This window comes from Polistes fuscatus, unplaced genomic scaffold (assembly GCF_010416935.1).
Source record: "Polistes fuscatus isolate 324 unplaced genomic scaffold, CU_Pfus_HIC Scaffold7, whole genome shotgun sequence".
Lineage (NCBI taxonomy): Eukaryota > Metazoa > Arthropoda > Insecta > Hymenoptera > Vespidae > Polistes > Polistes fuscatus.
Genome location: NW_025113151.1, coordinates 3,006,866 through 3,030,452, shown reverse-complemented (window position 1 = coordinate 3,030,452; position 23,587 = coordinate 3,006,866). Strand labels below are relative to the sequence as shown.

At 31.7% G+C, this 23,587-nt stretch overlaps 2 protein-coding genes across 6 annotated transcripts in view; one reads left to right on the top strand and one right to left on the bottom strand.

Annotated features, from left to right (window-relative positions):
* Positions 1-23,587, top strand: part of LOC122524367 (teneurin-m) — a 735,394-nt gene that overhangs the window by 138,041 nt on the left and 573,766 nt on the right. The gene's annotated exons all lie outside the window — the stretch shown is intronic.
* LOC122524368 (sialin-like) lies at positions 18,910-22,925 on the bottom strand. The gene is made up of 6 exons (XM_043646592.1): positions 22,435-22,925; positions 21,661-21,943; positions 20,262-20,847; positions 20,041-20,173; positions 19,692-19,933; positions 18,910-19,156 (listed from the first exon to the last, which is right to left on the bottom strand). Coding segments are annotated over exons 1-6 (1,419 nt in total). The 5' UTR covers positions 22,436-22,925; the 3' UTR covers positions 18,910-18,982.

Sequence of the window (23,587 nt, the reverse complement as noted above, 5' to 3'; positions counted from 1 at the left end):
TGAAAGGTAAAGCTTCGTAGTATTTTCTTAACTTTTAGTTAGTTTTTCTTCTAAAAGGACTAACCGATTTTATGCGAACAAAAATTAGAATGAATTTTAAAAATTCGTTTACCATTTTAAAAATTGGAATAACTCAATGACGATAACAGAATATACATAAAATAATACAAATTTGCATGTCATTGCATTATGTATTAAAACAAATAATTTTGCCGTGATACATATTCTAATATTATCAAAAATAACAGGATATATTTGAGATTGTCGTGGTTAACCAAAATATACCTTGTATACGTAATTTGAATTATTTTTATAATTATCATAGCATTTATTATCTCAAATATATACATTTAATCAAGAGTGTCCCAAAGGTCGTTAATTTATATTTAAATTTGTTAAATATTTATGTCGCACATATTTATGTGACATTTTTTTAAGATAATTTTTAATGTAAATAAATCACTCGCACAAAATCAATTAAATTAACTTCTACAAATATAACAACAGATAAACAGTTAACAATTTAAAATAAACAAATGAAATATTACAATTCCATTAATAAATACAAATATTATATTTTTGAGATACATTAAATATACTTTTAACGAATTCTTTCTCCATAAAATTTATAAAAAAAAGTTTTTTCTTTAATAAAACACAAATGCTTCTACCCTTCTTAACAACTAATTTCTTACCACTGTTCTGTAGTCTAGGTGAGTGTTAGCAATAACGTCAGACCTTTGTTTCCCAGCAGGTTATTCGATACTTTTCTAGCTCGGAGAAATACTCTATTTACTTTATGGGGCTCGCCGCGTCCATTTTTATGAGATAATTATGCAAACCGCGAAGAACGCGAATGGGTTCGGGATGTTAAGCGGCCTATCTGCACATTTCACGGGATATTCGAAAATATAGCTTTGCTTATTTACTTAGACATGAGCGATGATGTTAAAAGGGTTGATATTGCTTCTATATATATATATGTGTGTATGTGTGTGTGTGTATGAAATCTTTTCTTTCTTGCGTGTTAAAGTAATTAGCCTTCTATTTTCTTTATAGTTTGTCGTAATTTTCAGAAGGATAAAAATCCTCGAATAAGAATCTTCCCCTTTATTACGGATCTTCTTCTTATTTTTCCCTATTTACGAGCAACTGTATATGCGAATAAGAGAGATAGAAAGAAAGTGGAAAAAAGAAAAAAAAAAAAAAAAGAAGTTTAGAGTTTTTTCTCGCTCGAAGAGACGTTGTTTTTCGAGATCCATCAAGGTTCTCATCAAAGAGTAAGTCTTTTCCCTTACCCGCATGTTCGTCGAGTTTAATAAAAAAGAGGGACGTTGGTTGGTTTTACTTTAACTCTTTACTATCTTTCTCTCTTTTTCTTATATTTTTTTATTTTTTTTTTACAGCATCCACACGAGTAACGTCGTCTACATCGTCGAGTTATTCGACTTTTGATTTTTAATTAGAGATTTCCTGGATTCTCTTTCTCCTTCTCTCTCTCTCTCTCTCTTTCTCTTGTATGAGTTTTTACTCGTTCTCTCTGTTTTTTATTTTTCTGTTACTATAAATGTAGAGATTTTCGAGTATGCCGTTCTTATTCACGCAAAGGTGCCACATCTGTTTTAACATCTTTTCCTTGCCTGCCTTTAGGGCCACAGCTCAGAGTGCTCAACCACTCGACGAGCCTTCTCTCTCTTTATATCTCTCTCTTTCTCTCTCATTCTCTTTTTATCTTTTTCTCTCTCATTCTATCGCATTCTGTCTCTCTTTATGTAGGTCGAGAATGCAGGTAGCTCTTAATTAATTGATCCCCTTCAAAATCAACGTTGGAAAAAGACGCGACTACAGAGTGAAAATGAAATAAAAAGAGACACAAGACAGAAAAAAGAGAAATATAGCAAACATGATACACAAGATGAGATTTTTTTTATTTATATATATGTTTATGCATATATTTTACCGGTATTTTTATAAAGAAAAATTGTTGGTAGTACGGATACTTGTGTTTTCCGGTAAAACAACATTTCTTATTATAAAATTGTTCATAAGTTTACGTAATATTGAGAGTTTTAGAAATTGTTGGATTTGTTTTTCAATCGAGTTATGAGTATTGAAAGTATTGCATATATTGATTTTCTAAAAAATCATAATAACTTTATTTAAGTACATGTTTTTATCGTTAACCCTAAAGTAAGTTTTTCAATTTTAATTTTATTAAATGCATATAATAATTTAGAAACTTTTCTAATTTTTTTCCTTTCTTTAGAATTATAGAAAATATATATATATATTTTAATCTTGTTTAATTTTTTATTATTATATCTTTTATTTATAAATTATATATTTCACTATCATTTGTTATATCTAATTATATTAATTAACTATTAACAGGTTTTATTATTCTTTTATTAAATTTGGACTCTTGAAACAAAGGAGAGTACAATATTTAATTATTTTGACCAATACTTAGCTGACATTAAATTTACTGCATTCAAATTTTTGATATTAATTCCATTAATTATTATTTTTGATCAGAGCTTGTAATTTATTTTAATTATAAATTTTTGTTAATCATTTTCTGTTCAATAATCGTTCAGATAAAATCCAACACCAGATTGGATTGCAATCTTAACGAAATAAACGCGTACAACGTATATCTTGATTCGAAAATTGTACATTTGTTAAAATTTCTATAGTAATTTAAATTTTAATCGATTTAATAACTTATTTTAGCCACTCGACGAAAATCGTGTTGTACTCGTTATAATTAAATATATGGTGAAAATCGAGGTAACGAAAGGATGATTTATAATAGTAATTTTCTTTATTGTGTTAACGAGTAGATGCAAAGCAACCTACAAACACCGACGGAAAGATTGACAATATTTGTCAATGTCGATGATTTAACGTTTATCGAGATTCTCGTTGTAATAATGTAGAGTTTGCTTGTGCAGACGCAGTCTTCCGTTGACACGCCGTTAGCATGTTTATGCGTCTATAAATATAAACAGCTAACGTGAATTATTGTTATTATTAATAGATGCATAATATCCTACTTTCTTCCTATTCTGTTTGTCCTTCCCTTAAAATCTGTCAAATATTAATTATTATTTTTAGATATTTTTCATTAAAATAACAAGAAATTCAATATGTATGATTATTTTATAATTATATATTTCGTAGAAAAAGAATTATAAATTCGTGTTCAGAGTGTTTCGTAACACTTTGTACACCCTTTAGGGTGTACAAACTAGGATCACAAAGAACCAATGAAAAACTTTCATACAAACGTGTGCATTATTTGACCATATTTTAAGGTTATGTTTGTGTTTCAGTAATCTACGATAACTTATTTTCATAAAAAGTGTTTAAAATAATTGTTAAATTTGGTGCTAATCGATGCTTCAATGTAGTCTAGATGGCGCTTTTTATCTAGGGATATCTAGTTGTTAATAAGCGTGTTTTGGGGTTTTCCGGTGCAGTATGTAAAAAGGGATTCCCCATTGAGTAACGACAACGTGTTACATCCACAAGAATCGTTTGTAAAAAGCTTCCTAAATTCCAACAACTATCATGTTTTATGTACTATACAACAGGAACCTTCTAACAATGATCATTCTCGATTTGTATTTCTAAACAGTTATCTGTGTCTTGCGGATATTTCTTGTCCTTATTGATGTAAATTCTGTAAATTAAATTTAATCATTTCAGTATAATCAGTTCAGCTTCACTATTCAGTTTTCTTGCTAAAAGTACTTTGTTATTTTCTATTTGAATTAAAAGTTACAAGTTCGTAATTAAATTTTTATTTTTTAGCTCAATTGAAAACAATGGGTGTATTCGACACCCATTACGAGAATTGAAGAACTTTGAGAACGTATAGAATAAGTTTATCAATAGATACGTCACATTTTTGAATTTATTGAAAGATTGCGTAATTCTATGATGCAACGAGTGCAAGCTTAAATGCAAACCTAGTGTGGACATTCTGAATAACTTCTATGAAAATAAACTTCCGTGGATTATTTGAACACAAATGTGGCTATAAATTTGAAATAAGATCAAATAGAACACATGCTTATTTAAACTTTTTCCATTGTTTCGGTTTCCCTTGTTCACGTATGAAATTTGTCACACATATTACGAAACATAATGAATTTTAATAATAATTGTTATAATAAAATACTAGAAAAATAATTGAGCCGTTCAGTGCACACATCGATTAACTCCACTTTTTGAATAATTTTAAATTTATTTGTCAAAGCACTTGGTATAGTTATAAGTTTTTATATTTATAATAACTTTCCTGAATAATAAAGATTAACACCATTAGACGGCAAAATTTTTTTGGCCATTGAAAAATAAATAATTTATTTCAACATTACTGATGATTATTTTTTGGCTATTCTTTCTTGTTAATTTTATATACCGTTAAATGAAAGCTATATCTGTATTTATGCATTCTACATTATATATGTGAATCTATATTATAACAGGAATTTTATAAAACAATGTACATTATTTCATCGCGTTTCTCGACTTTTTGTTTTATGGAGTTAATCGATGTGTGCACTGAACGGCTCAATTATTACTCTTAATATAATATTGTTGATAAATACAAATTAAGATTTAATAAATATCTCAAAGTTATATTTTAATTATTCTTTTAATAATTATTATAAGAATCATACATATTAAACTTTTATTTTTATTGTAAGCATTATTAACGTTGAACCTTCGCGTAGTAATGTATAATTATTAATATAATCATACTTAAAATATAACGAAAATAAAAAAAAATTAATAAGAAGTAGAGTACCAAGAATTATCTTTTCTAAAATTCTCTTTTAATATAGGGAAAAGTATTTGTTTAATCGCTTCTTTTGAAAAGTGATTATTCCACGTATAAAGTATCCGGTAAGTTTGATATCAGCCGCATACCAAAGCTTAGAGAGCCGACTATACTCGATTCCAGCTTTGACTACATCCTTCTCATTCCACTTTGCCCTACTTCCATTTTCCCACTATTCTCTCCTGATGCACGTACTCCTACTACTACTACTACTACTACTACTACTACTTCTATTACTACGTGTATAAACGTGTGCCCGAATTCGTTTTAAAATTTTTCGTGATTTTCAGGGAAACGAATTTGGCAACTAAAAAAAAATATAAAAAGGAGAAAAAAAGAACAAGAAAGGAAAGGAGAAAAAAACAGTACAAGAGAAACAGTACAACAAGAAAATCGAGAGCTTTTTTGTCGAAAGTTATGCTAGAAAGTACAAAGAAAACTATTTGGTAGCAATGGAAAAATGAGTTTTGAAAAAAAAAAAAAAAAAAAACAGAGAATAAAAAATGTAAAAAAACATGACCGACAAAAAGAAAAAAAACCTTGGTCCACGAACGAAGCGCTCTACGCGTTCTCGACGAATTATTGCGCGAAAGTAATTAACGTTTTAAACGTCAGCGCGATGCACCCGCGAGTCGACGTTGCGTACAATGTAATTTTTCATCCCCTTGTCCTCTTCTCGGATTCTTCCCTAAATTACACACATCCCAACACACATCCTAACCCCTCCCTCCTCCCCTTTACACCCTTTACACTACCACGAATGTAGCAACTTTCAAAAAATTTTCCAATATTGTCGTTAATTATTACACCGCGTAATTAATATTTTAATGTGGCTTATCGTATTAACGCCGAAACGGACGAGAATTCCTGAGGGGCGGGGAGGGGGGAGGGATAGGCGGTGTAGAAGAATTACGAACGATGAGATATGATTTTAACTGGAATGTCATGTAATAAAATCATAAACAAAATGCGAGTGATGAAACCATCCGTGAACGAAATGCGTTTGTTTCTCTCTCTCTCTCTCTCTCTCTTTTCCTCTCTCACTTTGTCTTTGTCAGCAGAATGGAACTACAACGAAGGGACAGGCATGACGCGCAGGGCCGTGAAAAGTTCCCATAAATTATTCTCTCACACGGAATGTTTTTTAACGAATCAACGGGCCAAATGTGTGGGTTGAAAAAAAAAACAAAAAAAAAGAACAAAAAAAAAAGGAAAGAATATAAATAAAAGGAAATTAAAGCAAAGGTAGCGCGTAACAATTAAAAGAAAAATCATAGGCTTGTAAAGTCATAAAGAATATGTGAAAACATTGTCTTTGTTCTAGTTTGTCGAATTTAAAAAAACGAAATATTATTATTATTCTCTGTTTATACAGGAACTTTCGATATTACAAGCTTTATCACTACCTGGTGGTACTCGAATACACAAATATACGAGCTATACTTTTTCTTCCTCGTGTTACTCCTCCTTTACCTCGACAGGGGAGTTGGATGGATTCGTCAAAGCCGTGAGTGGAATATTCGATCGGTATTTTACTAAACAAAATGCTTCTGACACACATCCTTCGTGTACAGATATATCCCACATGTAAATACAGACAGGTGTGCATTTATCACGTGTCTTTTCAGATCCTAAGAAAATGAGGACGTCAACGTGCTGAGAAAGAATAGAAAAATTTCTTAATTTAATTACATTTATAATAGATTCTGTTGAACCAAAAATATAGTAAATTTAATTAATTTATATGCCACGTATGTTTTAATAATACTTAACAGGATTTAGAATTTTATTTGAAAGTCATCAAAATATGGAGAAACATTGAAATACTAATAATTTATTTCATACCGAAAGAAATGACGATACGTTGTTTCAATTACGATTGCTAGTAGCATTGTCATAAGTTACATGGTTTGATTTATTATGGTGAAATCGAAGAATCGATTAATCCAGAAAAAAAGTATATTTTTTGTCAGAGGTGCATGCCATTAAAAATGGAGGGGTTCGAGAGTTACAGAGCCGTAAGCTGGCGCCACATTCGGAGGATTTTGGTACTACGAGAGAACGAGGAAGGGTGAGGAAGGAAGGTGGTGACTTAGAAAAGCAAGTTTATCCCGTGAAGCTTCTCGATCAAAGCCATTTCCAACGTGTATATCCTACGGATATACCTAAGTTCGTACTTGAAACTTTGAAGAATCTCCTGTAGTCGTGACGTAACTCAGGCTTCAATTTTCAAAGATTTATTTATAAGAGTCTCAGACAAATTATTTATTATTCCAATGTTTTATTTCATCGAAATTTATTTCGAAAGTTCATCGAAGAATTCGAAAAATAAAATTAAATGAAAAGAGGTTAGTTTGCCATTTATCAATCTTACAACCGCCATTTTAATAATTAACCTATTAGTTCAGATATACTTGCGATAAAATGTGATTTACATAAAATGATCATACAATACACGATTGAGTGCAATTTTATTACAGTAATTTAAGATTTTGTTTAAATAAAATAAACTTTAAATAATATCAAACAGGGGAATAAGAAAGCTTTCTCGAATCTTCCAGATAGATGGTACTAACAAAATACAAAGAAAACTTGTTTTACTTTTCCATTTAAAAACGAAAAAACCTTTCACCCCGACCCAATATGTTCTTAAAAATATTAAATTTAAAGTATCCGATATTGGTATATACAATCACTGTACAATCATTTTAAGCGAGCAGCAATTATTTGAGTACGCGTATCTTCTTCGCAAATGTTAGTTCGAACACGTACGTGAGTATACGTTCTTCGTATATGAGATTAAAGTTTTTAAAAATACAGGTCACGTATGTATACAAACTTTCGGAACATAAGGGTTAAGAATTTTATTAAATCGAAGAAAAAAAGAGTATGATTTTGTAACGAGTTCACAAAGAGGTTGGGAGGGAAGTGAAGGGGGTGGAGGGGGTGGTAGGGAAAAAGATAGGAAGAATCGATCGACGAAAAGTAGCGTTGCACGGTGCAGGAATACGAGTTTTGCGTTGCAATAACCAACGCACCCTCGACGTAGATAATCGCCTCGTAATTCACATATCCACGGTCATTATTATTCATACTTCGAAGCGAGAGACCACGTTACGCGAAGGCAAATTGCCAGCGAGTCTGGCAAATACCACGTTCTACTTGCATCTACCTATATATATGTATATATATGTGTGTGATATATATGTATACATATGTGTATATCTACGTAGTGTAGGAGCTTAGCTTTTCATCAAGCATTATATAACGTTCAAGCCTCTCATGCACGTACACATTTTTCCGAGACTGAACGTAATAGTGTGTGTCGCGAAGAAGGAAAACCAGTGTGAGTTTACTTTGGAAGTTAATAACACTTTAGTCAACCGAACGTAAAACGTCGATCGCTAGTTGCTTCATCCGTTAAAGTGGATAAAATCCATGGCCCCGTGTTGATGAGAATTCAACAATATTCTTTATTCTTTTCGTCTTTTTTTCATTCATCGAATCGTACAATGTATCTACGTTATATAAAACAAAAAAGACTATTCAAAGTATTAACGGATTACACGAAATGATGTTCGGTTACGAGAGCATCGAAATTTCTTTAAAATCCATATTCCAGAGTGATGAATAATCATTTTTATTTTTTCATCTTTTGATACTCATACAATGTACTTTAGTTAATTAATACAGATCAATTAAAAGTGAGATATGATTTCGAGGAATATTCATGAACAAAAATATATTTCACAAATTTTTCTAATTTTAAATAATTCCCATATTCTCCACCGCATTATTAACAATGGTATAACAATTATTTTTGTTCGTTTATATACGTATATACGACAACGTAGCTTTTGTTAAACAATATCAATTAAAAAAGAAAGCAAATTTCAATGACATAAATTCCTAAAATAATGATTCACTTGAACAGATTAGAAATTTTCTAAATATCTTTATATGATTTTAGATTATAATTTTTTGTACTAGGTATTACCAGATACCCAAACATATATCTTCGAACGATATGCATATTATATCGAAACGTTTGACGGTATAAATTCATCGAATTCACATCGGGGTCCTCCTTTTGAATGGGAATCGAACGTCATCCTCTTCCTTCTCCTCCTCCTCCTCCTCTTCCTTTTTCTCCTCATACTCGTCGTCGACGTCGTAGTCGTCATCCTCGTCGATTTCAACGAAACGTTTCGAACGAACTCCGGTACGGAATATATGTGGAAAACCTCCATCGTTTCGCTCCTCCGCGTGTCAAACGAAAATATGTCACTGACAGTCGGTATGTGTCAGTTCGAAGTCCGCGGCGGGCCCGCTTGCGTTTGCCGTTTCTCATCAACATGCGAAAACTTTGTTATTTGTTTGAACACGTTAAATTATGCATGCGCAATATGTCGACGGGCTTTTCCGAGTGGGAGTATGCGATTCTAGTATGCGACTGCTGGCGATGATGTTCGAGCGAGGGTGGGATGGAACGGTGGGGGGATGTCAGGGGTAGGAAAGAAAGAGGAGAGAGGTAAAGGGGATTGAAAGAGGATGAGAGCAGCAGCAAGTGAAGGGGGCGAAGGAGTAGAAGTTGAACTAGAGAAGTAGAAGTAAGAGTAAAAGTAAAAGTAGAAAAGAAGCCGATTGAGGGTGGTAGGGAGTTGAAGGGATAAAAGGGTGTTGCCCATAGGCAAGGAAAGGTTGCAACAGTCGAAAGGGGGGGTACAAACAACGCCAAGCGACTACGAACGTTTCTCTTTCTCTCAAACGTAATTAAAACAACAATAAAGTGCTAACGCACAACAATGAACGAACCTAATAACTTGCTGCCGGGTTTGGAAGTTCGTAAAGAGCGAAGAAGAGAGAGGGAAAGCAGGAAAGAGAGAGAGAGAGACAGATGGAATGAGAGAGTCCGAGGTTTTCTTCGAAAAGAGAAAAGGGGTCGGTGTCGTTAAAGAAAAGTCGATTAAATTTTACGAACTCGACTATCTTTCTTCTTCTTCTTCTTCTTCTTCTTCGAACTTTATTATCACCGTAAGAAAGGTTTTTCTCTTTCTATCGTTTTGATAAGTATCACGCTCGTTCGTTAATATTCCGTTGGAACGATGTAAATATTTAAACAGTTTTGAACGACTTCCAATGACCTAACTAAAATTGAAAAGGGAGAAAGGAAGAAGAAAAAGAAGAGTAAAAGAAAAAAAGAAAAACAAATAAGGAGAAAAAAGAAAAATGAAGTACGAGATTTTCAACGCGGATTTATCGAATCGTATTAACGTACCCTTTTTTATTATTCATGCATAAACGATGCGAGTAAATATCACCGCCGAGTTTTTCATTAATCAATTCTACAGATATACGAACAAATATCCTATCCGACCGCATTTAAATCAATACGTTTTTTACGATCAAACTGTAAGAAATCTCGCGCGTTTAGAATAATTAGAAGAAGAAGAAGAAAAAAAAGGTAACAATTGTCAATTATTATTCGTACAGGAAAATTGTTTAATCTAACAAAGTAAAGAAGTTGTATAAATAAATACGTTCGTATAGGGACGTTTAATATCGTCAAAGAGACAAAAAGTTATCAAAGGTAGTGAGGAATGAAGACAGGAGAGAAGAGAGGGGTTTTGAAGGGAGGAAAGGTGGAATAACGGAGGGGGTGGCAGGGTGTTCGAGGGGTGGAAAGTGTGCACGGATGTGCACGCGCGTATGCCTGGAAAATTGCTAGACAGACCAGCTCTCTCTCGTTATGTCGCCTACGTGTTGTATACGCGTGTACTAACACATCGTTGTATAATGTGTGTGTGTGTTTGTGTGTATGTGTGTGTATGTATTTGTGGAAGCTTTTGGAATTCTAGTTACACGCGTAGAGTGAGCGTGGCAACATATGAGATGCATTTTTTTAACCGCTCGACAAACGAACGAACGGAACGAACGGAACGAACGGAACGAACGTACGTGACGCGACCGGGCTAATCAAAATCCGATGCAGCAGCAACGACCGTCGATTAAACGACAACCCCCTCTACTTTTTTCTAGAAAGCCGTTTGCCCGCAATACGCGCCAAGGGGTTCGTCGATTTTTCGAAGCAGCATAAAAGACAAAGAGACGACATATGAAGTGCTCGATTCAACATTCTTCTGTTATTTCTGCTTTTTTTTTTGTTTTCATTATTTTTTTTTTCTATGCGACATATCCCTGCCATTAAATCTTTGACTGTTGCAATCGATCACGTTGAAATGTCTACAGTTTTTCTTTATGACTTTTTATTATTTTTGTTTTTTTCTTTTCATTAAAGTGTACAACAATTTTCTGTTGATAAAAGAAGAAAGTCATGAATATCCGCAAACACGCATCGATTTTATTTTGAACGATTTCAATATAATTTGCAATATAAATTTAAAATTGTAAGTACTGTTTTTTTGGCCTTGTAAATTAAGGAAATAGTAAATTTATAAAATTAATCATTTCGATGGAATTTTTGACGATTAAAGGCATCGTTAATTGAAATCTTTCAACATTGGTTCTTTACAATTAAAAGGAAAAAATTAATTAAGAAAATAATAATTTTGATAGAATATTTCGATGTATTAACGCGTCCAAAATTGAAAGTTTTGAAATAAAAGGGTAATTGGAATTATTCTAATTTAAAATAATGAAAAAAAAAATTGTTTATTAAAAGATTTTTAAATAAGATAAGAAACCAACAAATATGACCTTTCGTCGATCATTTCGAAAAAAGATGATTGAGTTTCGCGAGTCTGGATGAATTCTTGTTATCCTTGGACATTTCTTACTTTCCGAGCTTTTACTTTACTCGAGCAAAGAGTAAGTAAAGTAGAATAAAAAGAAGAAAGAAGGAAGGAAGGAAGGAAGAAAGAGTTGAAAGAAGTAAAACGTATCGAGTTCCAGAACGCAGCGGGATAGTCACGAGAAAAATGCATGAAAGTTGTACTTCAATATCGGACTGTATGTTTGTTCAACATTTCTGTCTTCTAAACAACTATGTTTCCTCTTTCTCTGTCAGTCTCTCTTTCTATCTTTCTTTTTCACATCTCTCGCTGATAGCAACGTTGTTTAAAGTAGTGGTAAAAAAGAAAAAAAAAATGTAAAAAAACCTTTCGACGAATATGTGCAAAGGCTTTTTTTTTTTTTAAAGAATGTTCAAGTTCTGTGTTTGCATTGTCCTAATTTCACATTAACGAGAATGAAAGAAAAAGAAAAAAGAGAGATAGAGAAAAAAATATATGATACGAGAGAAAGAGAGCAGCCAGTGTGTAGGAGTATATATATTTTCTTTTTAATATATAAAATATACATAAAGATATTTTTGTTTTCCTATTTCAGTTAGTAATAATATAAATATTAAATAAAAAAACTGGTGTGTGTACTTATGTACGCACGTAAGAAGTTATACTTCTTTGCCGTACCAAAACGAACATAACCTCAATAACCTCAAAAATAACTTCAAAAAAAACTTCAAAGAAAAAAAATAACTTAAAAAAAGATAATTATTATTATATATATATATAAGAAAGAATAAAAAAAGAAAAAGAAAATTTCAAAATATAGATATCAGTCCACACTAAATATAAGAAAGATATATCGAATTATTTCACGCGTCAACAGTAATGGCGCGGTTACAGCATTAGTTCTCGTTTCGATCATTTAAGTAAAGCAGCGCTGAGTACGATTAAGTATTTGGATGGGTGACCCGCTTGAGAAAAGAAGGGGAAGAAGAAAAGAAGACAACTTCATGCCGTATACTTGAAATCGCTTTGCCGCGCGTCGTAAATATCGACGAACTTCATGGTGTCGTTTTTCTAGACACTCGGAACAAAATCACTCCCCATTACATTTTCCCCAACGCGCCAAAAGAAGTATAACTTCAAAAATATTTAATTAATGTATCAAGGTTAACATAAATAGTATATATTTTAATATATTATTTATACTTATAATTTTAAAAAGTATAGATATATTTCTACACGTAGTGTGCTTGTCAGTAAAAAATAGAGAGGGAAAAAGAAGAAAGACGAGAAAAGTAAAAAGAAAATAGAAAAGGTAAAAGAAGTCATCCCATGTCATGGTCAACGTCATAACCCTCTGAAATATTTTCCATCTCGGGGTATTAAAAACGGGGTTGAAAATGCGAGAAGGTCTATGGAACGACGTGCCACTATACCCTCGATGTATATCGATATGTATATAATCGATATATATATTTCAAAAAATACATAATTTATATATATTTCTAATAATATAAATTAAATATATGCATATATGTGTACATCTTTACACAAGAGAGAAAGAGAGAGAGAAAGGTGGAGAAGGAAAAGAGAAAGAAAGAAAAAGAGAAAAAGAGGAAGGGAGATAGAAAAAGAGAAAAAGAGAGAAAGAAATATCAAAAGAAGAGACCGTAAAGGGAATTTCGATACATCCGGCCATCTGCGCACGCGACCTCGATAGCAGTGGAAGTACGAGCAACCGGAGAATACATTGGAAAATCGTAATGGATAGCTCGGAAGAATAATCTCTACGTGAGCGATCGTTTAATCATTAGAATACACGATAGGAATATATACTACATATATCGAAATGTCAAACACATAATTGCTTTTTAATTAATGAATATTTATTTAACGACATTGCAAATTTCTTACGTTGGAAAACGTTCAATCGTATGAAAATATTTTTATCGTATACTGGGATTCAAACTTTAGGGATGTTCTTTTTTTTTTTGTTGAGAAACTGGGATCATACTTCCAACGTTTCCTCGCGGTTTTTACCTTTTAATGAATTTAATTATTTTTTCTTTAAATATATATAATAGAATAATAATAAAACAATTAAACACACGCTGTAAACTAATTGCTAGGATATCGAAAATATATCAGGATTTTGTTAAAAATAAGTTCTAGTATGAAATAAATAATACACAAAATAAAACACATGACTTGTAAGTTTTTCTTAACAAATAAATCTACTTCGGTTATTCCAAAGGGATTCATTCGTTCTTACACATATTCCGTCACATTTTTGTGAATTTACATAAGAACTCCAAACTTCAAGCAGTTGGTGTATAAATCCATATGAGTCCCATTAATTATCCCCCACCATAATGACCATAAGACGTAAACAAGAATTATGCATTTTAACTTTCCTTTGTAAGCACGAAAGAGCTTCGTTAATATCGACCGAGCGAGGAGTGGGCTAAAAAAAAAAATAAAATAATATAAAAAGTATAATACAATTGAATTAATACTACTCGAGGTCAAGAAGGTTCAAATATATGCAAATGATTGGATAAGCGAGTGTTTGAACGACAGGGCTTTTCCGGTCATGACTATATACTCAACATGGTTAATAATTGAAGCAACACACGAATGCAATTAAATTCGAAGTTCCACGAGGAAGGGGTTTGGAAGAAGCGAAAGGAGAAGGAGGAGGAGGAGGTGGGATAGGGGGTGGGGGAAGGAAGGAACGTGAATGACGCGTCACGTCTCTCACTCTCCTTGTTTTCCATGGATGCACGTGCACGGTAGATTCAAGTGTGAGCACGTGACACATCGAGACCTTAATAGCGCTGTCTCGAAGGGATTTGTGGTTTGGGAAAAGGTTTTAAGGGTCGTCCTCGAGTGTCTCTTAACAGCTGCGCTTTCTGACTGTACACCTCGATGATGCTACACGGAAACACAATCACCCGACTACTGTTTCTTTTTTCTTCTTTTTATTTCTTTTTGTTTTTGGTATATCCTTTGATACCAATAACCTAGATTCTTTGTGAAATTAGCTAATTAACGATCGATTCCACTCAGGGCTTTGTAATGATTGTTATTAATTATGAATGTAGGATAAGTTATATTGTATTTTTGCGTTTGATATATTCTCTCATATTTATTTTAATTCTTATTTTAAATGATTATATTAATTGTAATATATGTTTAATGTTTAATATACGACATTTTCTAATTTTTAATTATTTGCAAATTTAATTTTACTATATAACACGTGCGATGATTTATTAAAAATGTAATAAGAAAATAGCATATGTTACTTTGTACAGAGTAATCTTGTTTTCTTATAACTTTTCTTGACATAATTTCTTTTATTAAAATATTCAAATTCGATCTAACATTAGATACGGAATAAAATATTTGTCAACATAATTGAAAATATTAAAAAAATAATATAATAGAAAAATAGCGTGTGTAATTTAGTACAGAATAAACCATAAATAAAATATCATTTATAAAAAGAGCTATAAATTCAAAGAAAAATCAAATTACCATTAGTCTAAGTAATAGTCTAATAAGAATAAAAATGCTTAACAGTAATACGATTCAATCAGTAGTACATAGTGTTAAAGAAAAGGGAAAAAAAAGGTAAGAGAAATATTAGTTCGTTCTTTCTTAGCACTTTGGAAATACTTCGAATTCCTGAAAGAAAGAAAGAGAGAGAAAGAGAGAGAGAGAGTCGAAAATATCTTGGTTAGACTGGTTGAAAACGGGGATAGGACCGATGTAATACTTAGGAAAAAGGAAGAAACGTAGGAAGAGGAAGGAAGGAATGAACGAACAGCAGCAGCAGCAGCAGCAGCAGCCTCTGTGTGGACATCGTTTTGAATAGAGTGCACTCGACCTTTCGTACTTCGGGTTCAACATACTTTCGCCGTCTCTAACCTCCGTCTAGTACGTCGTGCTCGCGAGCTCTTATTAAACGTGGCGATTTATCGCTAGTAATAACGGTGCGGTCTGCTGGCGTTGCTCGTCGGCAAAATCCTCTCCTCTCCAGTCTTCCCCTCTCACTCTCTTCTCGAAAAGGAGGAAGGAAGGAAGGAAGGAAGGAAGGAAGGAAGGAAGGATGGAGAAAGGGCAAGAGCTAGAGTAAGGGTTTATTTCTTGGAAAAGCGTACAATATATAGCACAAACACACGCATGCACACACGCACACAAATGTTCACACATATGTTAATACACTTACATCTATACTTACATCTACACACCATCACATACATACCTACATACTTGTGATGAACCGTAAATGTGCTCGTACGATTTCAACGTGCGTGAGTCCCCAGAGTAGATTAACAATTTCTGACATTTTAGTGCCTTACCCGGATGCGTTAACGCCACTTCAAGTAGCGAAGCGCAGCCCCTCCTGACTGTAACGAGCTTCAGGATTGATTAACCGTCTCGTCTCGTCTCGTCTCGTCTCCTAGTTGCAAGACCCACCTCCCCCCTCCACCCAACAACCACTCCTCGTCCGTCGTCCACGTGGATTCTAAGCAAACGAGTTGCCCTTTTAACCTTACTCTTCTAACCTTCTACCTACCTACTCTACCGGATCGTAATTAGCGCGTGATTAATTACTTTATCTTATATATTTTTCTTTTTTCTCTCTTTTTTTTGTTTCTTTTCTTTTCCTACATCTTACGAACTTATGCTTTTTTCTTAACCCCTTTTCTTTTTTTCGTTCTTCTTGATCTCATCAAAAATATTTGTATCTTCGTGTAATACGTAAATCTCGTGTATTTATATTACTCGATCTAATTATTATATTATCAAAGTTATTAAGTTTATTATTAAAATCATCTATCGGAAAAAGACGAGAAAATACTTTCCCCCTCCCTCCCAAGAGTGATATTTTTTATATTTCAATTATTTGATATATTTTTTAAACGAAATATATTGTATAACAATTTTATTTAACTATCGGGTACGGTAAACGTATAATGGAATTTGTAGGTTTCGAATTACAACAAAATAACCGTGTGAATACGGTCATTAAAGTTGTATGCACGGAGAGGTAACCATAATTAAAATTATTTTCGAGTATATTCGAAAGCGACCGACAGGTACATTCCCACGTGTATATCGACGAGTTGAAAGCCCGCAGAAGCGGAAAGGGTCACCTGTTATATGATCGGGTTAAGGACTCGAATAAGCATTATTCATACACTGTGAACGTATATTCTTAAGTTATTCATCTCATGAATTAGTAAACACGATGAAGAAGCCCCTACTAAGTTCGTCTATTGCTAGGACCACCTAGTAAAAAGGCGCGTGTCATCATTTATTTTCATTTACGACTTATCTTCTACGAATTCTATTCCTCCTTTTTTTCTTTTTTTTAATTGAGTTTTTTTGTTTCTTTCTTTATCCTCTCACAACGAAATGTTTGATCGATGTTGTTTCGACACAATTATTCGAACGATTAATTAAATCTATCGAATCTCTCTGTAAACCGTTTATTTTTTTTTTTTTTAGAATTGATAAGATAAATTTAATGTTGTAACATTTGATATAATTTGTTTTCAATCAGAAATATATTCAATTAACATTATAAATTAATTTGTACCATTCGAACGGTTGGTCAAATGATCGGTCTTTAAACACAAATTGATAGTCTCGAAATTTTAATGCAAATCATTTAATACCAATTGAGATAATAAATATATATTGTTATTTTCGGTTAAATAATAAAACAATAAGTTCATCACTTTTAATCTACGTAAAATCGAATAAAAATAAATGATAACGTTTAATGCAGAATTTCAAATTTCGAATTAAAAAACCGGATCTTTAATTTAATACTCGTATTTAAATGATAAATAAAACAATAAATGTATAATTATGATATATAATAATCATAAAGTAACCACTCATATAAAAAGCAATATAATTTCACGAAAAATATTCAAATTCCAAATTATAAAATCCGATCGTTTAATCAATCGTGTTACAAAATTTTTCGATACGTATATTAAAAATATAAAACTAATTTAATGCAAACGCGTGAGAGAAAATGCACATATAATAATAAAAACAAGATGTTTCATTGGAAAATAAGGATTTTGAATTCGAAAAAATGAATAATTTTCTAAACGTTAAAAAGCTTGGAAATTTCGTGCTCGTGATTCGAGGGATAAGAAGAAGAAGAAGAAGAAGAAGAAGAAGAAGAAGGGCTAGGTAATATTTAAAAGGAAAGCGGAAATGACTTTACGGTGGCACGTTAGTTGTGTCGACGTGGTCTTCTATATGCTGGAAATAGATTACAAACGTAATATTTCAGCCTCCATAAATATTCCACGCGTCGTGAGAGAGACGTGGTACTTCTTTCGAGCAAAAGGGCCCAACCTTATCCTTGTCTCTCACTCTATATATCTTTCTCTCTCTCTCCCACTCGCTTTCTGCTCTTTCTCTCTCTCTTCAATCCACTTTAACTCGACAAATATTTTCCATGAACACGAGGCGTCACTCAGAGTCGGCAACTAAAGCCACGGGCACGAATCTAATTGGAATAAAAGAGATTTTTGTAGGTGGGGTGTGCGCCCTAATTGCCATCGTCTTTCGTCATTATGGGTGGTCTCTCTCTCTCTCTCTCTCTCTCTATTTACTTTTCTTTCTTTTTATTTTCTTCGTTCTTCTTTTTTCTTTTTCTTCTTTACGTTTTTACGCTTTCTTTCAAGAAAGACTCGTCGTATCATTCGTTTTCATCATTCGGTAAGACTTATGCCAATTTTCGTAAGTAGTACAATTCGTTTACGTCTCGTTGACGTCTAATTTGTCGTGTAACTATGTCTTTCTATTTATTATAATTTCTTTTTTTTTTCATCGTTTCCTTTTCCCGTAACAAAAGAAACATCTTTTTTTATTTTTCTCAATAAGATTTTTCCATGTTTACAAAACTATTATATTTCGTACTACAATGATTGATGTATGTAAGTACAATTACGTGACATTTTATTATGTGTAAAAAAAAAAAAATAAATAACAATATTATAAAATTATTAGCAGAATATAATAAACTCGATTGAATATTTTCTATGAAAAATATTCGTAAAAAAATAGATAAACGTTTTTATGCGTGTATAAATGTACAACGTGTAAAAAATTTATTTAAAAAAAATTAATTCATCTATCGAACACATTGTTTGTCAAAGTCGCATGACGATATTAAAATGATTTTAATAACAAAATCATTGTTTCTTATGGTATAAATTAAAAAAAATGGTACTTTTAAAGTATATAAATGTATCTTTAAAAAAACCGAGGAACGATATGTATAAATAAATTTTATCATCTTTGCTTTCAATAAATTTCATCGATAAGAAATATGGACATCGATTTACGTTCTCGTTTCTTGTTGTCTTTCTTCGTTGTCCCAGTTAGTATCTTCTGTATTATCTGGGTTATTCCATCGTTGAATTTTTCCGGAACCGAATATCATAAATATTACAAAGGCAAGTAACTGTGCTACGATGTTTAGCCAAAAAACGTATCGCCATCTTGCAAATGTATGCTAAAAAATAAAAAAACAAATCAAATCATAAGTTACATAAAATTGAAGCAAATATAAAAAAATAAATAGAAATAGAAAGAAATAGAAAAAGAATAGAAATAGAAAGAATAGAAATTGAAACAAAATATAATATTTAATGTGAAAGATATATTATAAATTTGTTAAGATATAAAAAAAAAAAGTGTTTTACTAAAATTTTATTACAAAAATTTAACAAGAATTTTTCGGGCAATCACAAACGTTGGAAAAAAATATTTTAACGCAGAAATAAAAATTGATAAATATTTTGTAACCATGACAAATTATACGAATAATGAATAACATCGTAAAAACATTTAAATAATATAATAAATCATGTATGGAATTGTAATGAAATGGGGTATCAAGAATGAAACAGTAAAATTTTAATCTTTCTTTCTATCTAAGAAAAGATACGATCGAAATGAAAGATAAGAGGCGGAGTTAGTTCGGCCTTTTCGATGTTTGCCATTGGTGCAGCAGCATCTAACGACTTTCAAAGCATCTCTTAACTCACCCCTTGTTCCATTAAAGCTCCCACCAATCCTGGTAAGATGAACGCCGAGAGTGTTCCTGGCGTGTTCGTTATTCCCATAAGAATACCAGCGTAATTCGGTGCCAAATCGTTTTGATTGCAAAGATGACCGACGAAAATGGCACCGCAAACAACTATACTCAACACTAAGAGAATCGTCGACGTTTTACGATCGCATCCAATGTACATGATCACTATGAGAAATATACTTGGCGGTATGCAACCTGTATAAAAGATTTGTCATCATTTTTATTGCATTATTATCTAATAAACAGACTTTTATATCGATCATTAATTTCATTAAATAATATGAAATTAAACAAATACTCACTCACGAAAACAGCAAGTTTTCTTGCCCCCGTTTGAGACCAATAACCTTTATTCCTACCCCAATCTAATGCTTTACCAAGAAGTGGATTAGTTATTGCATTTATTAGATATGGCGAACAGCTGATCATTGCATTCTGTAAAACCGTACAGAAAAATGTTGGTTGTATCGATAAAAAAAATAGTAAGGATTAAATTTATCCCCGAATTTTATTCAATACTTACAGATGTAATATTGTATCGTAAGATTTTGTTCATATATAGTGGTAATTGTGTGAGTAAGAAGTACCAACAAAAGTTCCCAAGCGTGTTGGTCCAAATCAGTGCCCAAAATGGTACAGAAGTGAACATTGCTTTCCAAGGTATAGTCATTTTAGCAGAAACAGGTGAACGATGACCATAAGTATTAATTAACAATGTTCTTTCTTCTTCCGTAATGAACTTTTGTTCTTCTGGACAATCCTCGAAGAAATAATAAAAGAACGCGCACCAAATTAACGGTAGTGTACCGTGAATATAAAACACTGCTTCCCACCCAAGATCTTTTAAGATCAAACCAGATGTCAAAATCGATACGACTGTTCCCAAAGATGTTCCAGCGTAGATTATCCCAACCCACATACTTTTTTCCTCGTAAACAACCCATTTTCCTACAAGAACGTTCACCACTGGAAGATTAGCAGCACTCATGATACCCGCTAAAAATCTCACGATTAGGAGAACCGTCAATACGTTAGCTGCGATTGGTACGATGATCGTTAAAATTGAATTTGCTAATACACAGATCAGTAACACTAGCTTCGTGTTGAATCTATATTAAAATAGAAATTATTTTTGAGTTTATTTTTATTTTCTTGTCTTTTATGATTTTAATAATAAATCGATAAATATGTATATGGATTTAAATCTTATCGATTTAAATGATACAAAAAGATATAAATACTGTCATTATTCTAATGATTTATAAAAATACGTACAGAGTGCCCTAGTTTTTTTTCCGATATATTCTATATCAATAAAATTTATTAAATATTGTAGTAATAGTTTGTGGAAAAATACTAATGCACACTTGTATATACAAATTGTCAACATTTTAACGGTTTTATAGAAATAACATATATTAATAATACGAGCTTTCTGTCAAAATGGTATTTTTATCAAAATGGTTGAATTTAAATCATTTTATCTACTTGTATATTTCATAATATTAATCATTCATAATACACTTGATAAAACAGTATCCTGCATATTTTATTTTATTATTGAGAAATAGAATATTCGGTTATCGTATAAATGAATATAAACATGTCAACGATAATTTATAAATCATTCGTAATATCGTATTTTTACGATACGTAATCGTAAAAAAAAAATAACAGATAATTCTTGCTTCTCACATAATAAGGAAGTTTATTTAAAAGATATTTACATGAAGATTCTATTTTCACACGTAAAACGTATACTCGTTTAATATTACTTAATAACTGATTAGTGAATTCTGAGAAATATTTTCTTTTTTCTTTTTCTTTATGACAAGGAAACATTAGTAATGTGTTTTCATTGTAAATGATACATGAAAGACAACTAGGATTTAGAAAAATAAATTTGACTATTAACAACTCACCGATCTGCGAAATATCCCGAAGGAAACATCCCAACGAGATATCCTGCGAAATATATGCTAACAACGAGTCCTTGTTCAGTAGGCGTCCAATCAAACGGTCCTTCCAAATCCGTTGATTTCGCATTACTTTCATCCTCAAATTCAGGACACTCGTTTGACGCTGTTGATTCGCGTAATTTTACCATACCAATTATCGCTGTTGCTATATTGACCTTGAGACCGTAAATGATCATATTCGCGATGCAAAGCATTATCCCGAAAAGGTATCGCACTTTTCCATACACTATCAACAAACGTTTTTAATTAATTAATAAAACAGAATAATATAATGGAATTAATAAAATTAATAATTAAATTAAACGTATATAAATTATTTAATATAATATTTAACGGACAAGAAGATATATTTGTAAAATATAATCATCATTATTATTATTATTATTATTATTATTATTATTATTATTATTATTATTATTATTATTATTATTATTATATATTTTAACCAATTAATAAGACACAATAATATAAGAAAATAAATAAAAATAACGTATATAAAAATATAATTGTAAATATATAAATATTTTTAGGATAAAAGAATTAAAAATTATTGTTTGAATTCAAGGCTAATAATTTTTATACAAATCGAACACAATTAAATGAAAGGTTAGAAAATATCATATATATCATACGTTTATTAATAAAAATAATTCTATAAAAATTATCTAATTATTATTGTGATATGACAGAAAAAGAAAATAAATACAATAAACTCACTCTTTGTAATGATGTTTTCTCTAAAAGTCTTTGAAAATTCTTGTTTACGTTACTTGTATAGATCACCTTGAAAAGCAGCAGCAATGCATATCGATACTTGCGTTTTTTTTTTGTTTCGCTTGTCTATGTTCGACAGATCGAAATCGTTAATCACAAAACAGTTTTATTTTTGAAATACAAATCGTGTATCGGATAATGTCAAGTATTAAATTATAACTGCGAGACTTGACAAACGTTTCGTTTCTTCTCGTTGTATCTCGTTATAGTAGATGATCGTCCTAGTATCTTCATATTATCAACACGTGATTAAAATGGCTTTAAGAACGTAAAAGAGATGGACGGAAAGAATAAGGAAATAAAAGAAAGAGCAAGAGAGAGAGAGAGAGAGAGAGAGAGAGAGAAAGAAAATGAATAACAAAGATGGTCACGATGCGATTAAGTTCACTTTCAGTCTCGTTCTGTGCAAAATCGTCGATATTGTGAGTGTCAAAGCAGCGCACGCACGCGCGCGCACACACACGTTTATAATTAATTCCACCGCGTGGGAAACTATGAAGAAAGGATGGGGAGGGGGGTTGGGGGCCGAGGGAAGGTAAAGTTCGTTATTTACGTCACGATAAATTAAACGACATTCAACACGTTTTAAATAATATTGTACCCATTTATATTCGAAGGTCTTATTAGTTTTTTTTTTTTTTTTTTTTTTTTTTTTGTATAATTATCATAAACGATATATAATTGGACGAGAGTAGTAGCTTTGTATTACAATTACGACTCGATGAACTTTCAGAAAAATCAATAGAATTTTCTAATCGAGTTATAAATAGCTTGCGTTATTTTTTGAAATTTTATGTAAAAACGGCTATTCACGATTACGTCTTTGTAACGAATAAATGAATGAATATTCGATAATGAAGTTGATTTTTAAAGTGACTTCGAATATTTATTATTCGTATTCCTGACGTCTGAATAATTTTCGTTGAACCATTGTATACTCTTCGAGTGGAGCGTTTTTATTTGTTGTTTATCGTTCGTTTTATACGTAATTAGAAAAGATTTGAGTAAGATCGACGATTGTTTTGTTTATTTCACATCAATACCTTTTGAATATTTCATTTATTTATTCAAAAATATGCAAGAATTCTTTGGTTTG